This window comes from Trichosurus vulpecula, chromosome 3 (assembly GCF_011100635.1).
Source record: "Trichosurus vulpecula isolate mTriVul1 chromosome 3, mTriVul1.pri, whole genome shotgun sequence".
Lineage (NCBI taxonomy): Eukaryota > Metazoa > Chordata > Mammalia > Diprotodontia > Phalangeridae > Trichosurus > Trichosurus vulpecula.
In genome coordinates, this window is record NC_050575.1 from 195282476 (window position 1) to 195289512 (window position 7037).

The window sequence follows — 7037 nt, forward strand, 5'->3', positions numbered from 1 at the left end:
CCACCTTGTTTGCAGTCCAGACTGGTTCCGTGGCAACTTCAGCATTGACCAAAATGGATCTGCAGCCTCTTTGACTGGAGAATGTGAAGGTCTTTACATAGCAACCAAAATCTCAAACACTCTCCATATTCAGAAGGTGCAGAATTTGTAGGGACAGTCACTTCATAGAAATGAGTTTTTGCTTGCTTTACAATGAAATTCTCCATTACATAATCCATGCCAGGCTAGTCCTTTGCAATTAGCAGGGCTGGAGTGGCCGTTGTCAAGTGACCAAGTCAAGGTTGCCTATCATCTCAGTCAGCCAACAGTCAACAAGCATTTATTAAGAGCTCACTATGTGTCCTGTGCTAGGTGATGGGATTACAAATACAAGAAGAAATAAAGACAGTTCCTGCCCTCCTGGAGCTTACATTCTAATAGGGGAAGGCAACATGTAAAAAGAAGCTGAAAAGTGGGGAAAAGGGGTTTGATGGAGAAATCCAGAGGGATGCCTGACCTGGACGCCCTCCTTAAATAGAAGTTCTGAGAGGAATCATCTAATCGGGAGAGTCAGTGGGCACTTCTGAGGTATAAATTCCAGGGCTAAAGTGATCTTCTCAGATAAAGATGTTTCTTTAGCATGATGGAGAAGGGTGGTCTCAAGTTGAAGAACCAGGAATATAATTCATGAACAGAACCAGTTCTATCTACAAAATAATACCAATTTCCTGATAATTCCTAGCGTTCCACAGTCAACTATCATGGAAGGTTGATTGGAAGTGTTTTGGCTCTTCATCTGAAACATTATTAAATATTATTAAATATAAATATTATTTAACAGAGGGGAAAACTCTTTGGGGGTATCTTGATAAACATTTGAATCCAGAAATATTCACTGAAGTAAAATCATAGATATAATCGAATGATGCTTGTTTTTAATCTTAGGCTCTTTTCAGGTTCAAGTGGATACATGAGTTTCAGTTCTAGAATTATCATTGCTGCCACACAAATCTTGCCCTAAGGCTAAGCCAAAAACTAAGATTTCATTTGTCTCAACTAGTCGAGACAACTGAACAGTTGAGCCAACTTTCCCCCCCTAAAATGTAATATGGAATGGAATGGAAAAGCATTCTTCGGGGCAGCTAGGTGACGCAGTGAGTAGAGCACTGGCCCTGGAGTCAGGAAGACCTGAGTTCAAATCCAGCCTCAGACACTGGACACACTTACTAGTTGTGTGACCTTGGGCAAGTCACTTAACCCCAATTGCCCTGCCCTCCCCCCTCCAAAAAAAAAGCATTCATGAGTGAGTGTTTACAGGAAGGCCCTATTAGATGGGAAGGTTATAGGTAGCTTGACTCCTTGCTGCGAAATTGTGTTTTAATTTCCTTACTGTTGCATTGAAGTGGATTTACTGGTTTTGGTATACAATTATTACTATGTCGAATTGGAATTATTGGTTTTGGGACTTGATCCTCTAGTGTCTTACTTCTTCTGCCATCTGCATAGAGAGTCTCTTATATTTTGCAATTCCAAACTATACAGGCATATTCATGGCATTATTGATATCGTGAATCTTACCTTACTGATACAAGGTGGTGACATGATCTTAGTCTTAAAGGAAAATGAATATTCTAAGTGGTAGAGCTGAGGGTGAGAGGAGTTTATTCTAGGTATGGCAGATAACCAGTTGAAAGGCATGGAAAATGGGGCACCATGTATGAGGACTTAATTATAAGCAGACGAGACTGAATATACCACAAAGTACATGAAGGAGAAGGCATAATGGGCTAGAAAAGTAGTTTGGCCCAGGTTATAAAGGGCTTTAAATGCCAAACAGAGGTTATCTTAATTTCTAGAGTTAATAGAGAACATTGGAGTTTCTTGAATATTACAGTGACACGGTCAGACCTACACTTTAGGTAAATGACTCTGACATCATGCAGAGGCTGGATTAGAATGGGGAAAGACCTGGAAGAGGCCAATTAGGAAGCTATTATAGTAGTCAGCAAAGGGAGGTAATGAAGGTCTGAACTAGAGTGGTGGTGGTATGAATAGAGAGAAGAAGATAGATGCCTGAGATACCATGGAGGCAGAAACAAGATACGACAATTTCTTGGATATGTGAGCTGAAGGAGAGTAAGGAGTCAATGATGACACAGAGGTTACTACCCTAGGTAAGAATGGGCAATGACTTAGAAAGCAATAGGAAAGGTTGGAAAGACATGGGTTTTGAAGAAAAGATAATGAGTTCTGCTTTTGACCTATCATCTTTGAGATATCTATGGGATACCAGGTTTGAAATTTCTACTAAGTAGGTGATGAGCAATACCAGTACTCAGTGAAGGGACCAGAGCTCATTTTATGGGTCTGTGAGTCATCTGCATAGAGATGATCGTTGAATTCGTGGACACTGAGGAGGTCACTAAGCGAGAGAGTGTAGAGAGAGGAGTGAAGGAAGCCCAGAACAGAGGCCCAGATTGGGGGAGAGGGGGCACTCCCAGTTAGGGGCATGATAAATAATGATCTAGATAAAAAAAGAACTGAGAAGATCCAGCAAATGAGAAAGATGAGGATTTTTTTCGTTTAGATAGACCTAGATTTCCCACCAGTGTTTCCTTCTACTCTCTCAATTTTGATGGATACTCTTAACATCTCAGCCTCTTTCCCTGTCCATCAGATTAATACTGATCACATCCAAATTTCTTTCCAACAATATACAGGACCTGCCTATTCCTTAATTCAAACTCAGTGGCCTTTTCTTAATACTTTTCCTCCTCAACTTCTTTGTACAATTCTCATCCCTTATTGAAAGTCTATCCTCCCTTGGGCTTCATCAAAATGAACCGTCTTAGCTCTCCAATGATTCCTTCTCCATCTTCTGGGCATCCAGGTAGAATACTATATATGAAACTCAAAATGCCGCTTCCTTTGTGAAACTCTTCCTGATCTCCTCGATTGGAATTGAGCTCATCACTCCTGAACTTGCAAAGTATTTTGTGCCTCTCTTATAGCACTTAGTACATACTAGTTCATATTATAGTTTTTGGTGATTTGTTTTATCCCCATCTATAAGTTCTTCCATGGTAGCAACTATGTCTTACTTATCCTTTGCCAAGCCTACTTTTATACCTTGCATATAACAGGTACTGAAGAAATATTTATTGAATCTAATTAAATTTATTAAATACAAATATTTACCTTCTTCATGGGCTTAATATACAAACTAAAGTGTATGAGTTATTTTGGAACCCACAGATAAAAAACTGCTATATATATCAAGGCATCTAGGTGGCATGGTGGAAAAAGTACCAGCCTTGAATTCAAATCTGGCCTCAGACACTTAGTAGCCATGTGACCCTGGGCAAGTCACTTCACCCTGTGTGCCTCAGTTTCCTCATCTGTAAAATGCGCTGGAGAAGGAAATGGCAAATTGCTCCAGTATCTTTGCCAAGAAAATCCCAAAGAGGGTCACAAAGAGTCTGACACGAGTGAAAGAACTGATCGACAACACAAATATAAATATATCAATAGAATTTATGGCTCTGGATTAGGTCTTCACACTTATACATTTAACAGCTGACATTTGTAGAGTGCTTTATGGTTTCCAAAGTATTTATGTCCATTCTATCTTTCATGTCACACACCCTCAACAGCCCTAGGGAGTAGTTAGCACAGATAGCATTATCCTCATTTTACAAATGAAGTAAAGAGAGGTTAAACAACTTTTGCAAAGTCACACAGTGAGTATGAAGGTAAAGAGTAAGGGGTAGAGCCAGGATTCAAACCTGGGCTTCCGAATCCAGGCCTCCTCCTTTCAAGTGGCTGCCACACAATTTAGAAGGGGTAGGAAGGCTATAGAGCATCTAGTGCAACTGCTCCATTTTACAGATGAGGAAACTGAGACCCAAAGAAGGGACTTAATTGAGGCCACATAATTAAAGCATTAGAAACAGTATTTGACCTCGGGTCTTCTGACATTAACTCCAATGCATTTCTCAACATTGTTGCTTTCATTTGTCCTATGCTTCCACAGAAAGTGTAGTCAATGGGAGATTTTAGAAACTTTAAAATGACTTTTGAATAGCCTTGTAAAGAAGCCATTCACTCTCTGTTTTTTAAGTCCCACCATATGAGGCACTCCAAAAGTCTAAGTGCAGTTTAAAACCAGTAAATATTTAAACTGCATTAAGACTTTGGGGGTGCCTTGAATAATATTGTTTTAAATATCTGTAAAGACTCAAAATTGAGAGTTAGATTAGGTTGTTTTATTGCCAGCCAGGGGCAAAATTTAATAAATGTCAGTTTGTACTGCTGTCTCATAGTAGAAAAAACAAACAAACAAAAGAAGTCCTATGTGAAGAGCATGCAAAAACATGGGTTGTTTTGTAAGTGACTATAAAAATAAAACTGAAGGGATGGAAGCAATACTGTTGTGTTCAGCGAGAAAGTTTACTAAAACAACAAATAGTCATGTGCCAATGTACTAAGCAGCATTCGAAATTCTATTTTCTTAGATCAAAAAGAAAGGCTACTGAACCAATAGTTCTGTTGATGCTATTTTGTTACGTTACATCTTCCCATGCATAATTATATAGTGCCTGTAAAATTCAACGTGCTTAATACCTTAATACTTTGAGCACAAAGAAGACCGTGGTCATATGACTTTGCTATATTTAGTAAAGGTCTCTGTTTTCTGTTTAGCTCTCTGCTCACAATTTTCTGCTCTGAAGAAACAGGAGTTTCAAGTGTATACTGATCTTTCTCATTTGGTGAATGAACTGAATTAGCACCTGTTTTCAACTGTCAAAATACATTAAAAACTGGAAGGAGAAGGTTTATGTTCTGCTCTTTCATCATGGGAGGTATTCTTTTTTTTTCTGTTTTCCTCTTCAAAAGAAGGAAGGAAGGAAGGTAAATATGGTATTTACCAAATGTTTCTGAAATCTAAACTGTGTATTCAATCAGAGAATGCAACAGCAGAATTGAGACCCCATTCTACAGTGATTTCAGTAAAAACCTTTTGAAAGAAAAAACCGGCCCATATATCCCTGTAAAATTACTGAAGAAATCCAAAGGCAATAAAGAAAAATTAATTTTACATTAGGGGAAAGGATGATTAATTAGTTGCTTACCATCTGTTAATTAGAACCTTTCCCTACAAAGTTACCTTCCACCTACTTTATATGTATTATGAATGCACCCAATTATTTACAGGTTGTGTCCACCATTAGAGTATGAGCTCCTTGAAGGTAAGGACTATTTTCACCTTTCTTTGTATCCCCAGCACTTAGTATGTGGTACCTAGCATATAGTTAGCACTTAATAAATACTTGTTAATTGATTGATTGCTTAATCACCTAACTGGTTGCCTTTGTAATCCACCTCTAGAAAAAGTCATCACCTGAAAAGAATTAAAAATAAATAATACTAGCTTAGTAAAAATAACTAATTGGAGAAAAGGAAGGTTTCTTAGACATTGACTAAGCCACTGAACTTTTCTGGAAGTCATTTCTCTCATCTGTAACATGACAGGGGTGAATTCAATTCATTTCAATACACATTTATTAAGCACTTAATATGTGCCAGGCATTGTGTTAAGTGCTGGCGGATACAAAAAGAGTCCAAAGACAGTCCCTGCTCTCAAGGAACTCACAATCCAATGAGACAACATGGAAACATACATGTGTATGCATACATTTACATGTATACACACACATAAATGTGCAACAAACTATATACAAGATAAAAAAGAAATAATTAGAAGAGGTAAAGCACTGGAATTAAGAGGAGTTAGGGAAGCTTCCTGTAGAAGGTGGGATTTTAGTTGGGCTTTAAAGGAAGTCAGAAGCCTCTTCCCATTTTCACCTGTTAAAATCCTCCAAATCAATTGCCACTTCCTCCATGAAGCCTTCCCTTAACTCTCTGTCTGCAAGTGAGCAGCTAGTTCCTTAATTTTTTCAAGAACATGTCTATTAGATTTCTTCTTTGACCTTCATGTTCTCCCTTGTGTCATTCTTATCTGTGTATACTCGGTAATATCACATTTGTATTTCTAGCTTCTGGATCAGTGCTTTGCACAGAGTAGGTACTTAAGGCATAGTTTAACTGAGACTACCAGATCCAATTAGGATCCCAAATACCCCATATTCACTCTGATATGGTTTTTGTTCGATTTTATTTTCAGAGCTGACTATCTAGTTTATAGATTATCCAAGCCCAGAGAGTCCTGATCTCTAGTCCCAATTAAATAATTAGCTAGTTCTTTTTTTTTTTTTGCTTCTCAACTAAAAGGGGATTTTATTGATATCACAGCCCCATTAAACCCAGGAACAAGGCCTTGTTACAACAGACTACTCAAGAGCACTTCATCAGTCAGGGGAGCCAAACCAAAACTGGGTCCCGAGGCTGGTCTTTATTTGACCTTCTTCTTGGGGCTCAGATTGTTGGTGTGGCCGCACTTCTTCTTACGGCAGTTTACAGCACGGGGGTGCAGGCGGGCATAACACTTGCGGCAGATCATCTTGTCACAGTTGTACTTCTGGGCCAGCTGGCGAAGGGAAGGCTCAATGATGCCCCCTCGAAGACGTAGCACCAAGTGCAGAGTGGACTCTTTCTGGATGTTGTAGTCAGAAAGAGTTCGGCCATCTTCTAGCTGTTTTCCAGCAAAAATCAGACGTTGTTGATCTGGTGGGATACCTTCCTTGTCCTGGATTTTGGCTTTGACATTCTCGATAGTATCACTTGGTTCGACCTCAAGTGTGATGGTCTTGCCCGTCAGGGTCTTCACAAAGATCTGCATCTCTGCAACGCTGTGCCCGCCGCTTGGCCACCTCGCCGAAGAGAAAGAGGTAATTAGCTAGTTCTGTTACCTTTGTCAAGTCATTTAACCTCCTTGGGCCTTAATTTCATTACTTATATAAGAAATGAGAGGGATTGGAAAAGATCACCTTTCCCAAACTACTCTTATTGTGAAGTATTCCTGGGTTTAAAATATATTGACAACTCATACTGGTTCATATAATAGCCCTGAGATAATTGGGGATATGGGATATCACAGA

General features: G+C 39.1%; 1 protein-coding gene across 1 annotated transcript; it reads right to left on the minus strand.

Moving 5' to 3' along the window:
- Positions 1 to 6241: 6241 nt before the first annotated feature.
- Positions 6242 to 6822, minus strand: LOC118844844 (ubiquitin-60S ribosomal protein L40-like). The gene has a single exon (XM_036752843.1). The coding sequence runs from the start codon at positions 6776 to 6778 to the stop codon at positions 6392 to 6394; it is 387 nt and encodes a 128-aa protein (XP_036608738.1). The 5' UTR covers positions 6779 to 6822; the 3' UTR covers positions 6242 to 6391.
- Positions 6823 to 7037: the final 215 nt, after the last annotated feature.

Excerpts from the sequence above, each read along its gene's own strand:
- LOC118844844 (XM_036752843.1), bottom strand. The coding sequence starts at position 6,778 with ATGCAGATCTTTGTGAAGACCCTGACGGGCAAGACCATCACACTTGAG.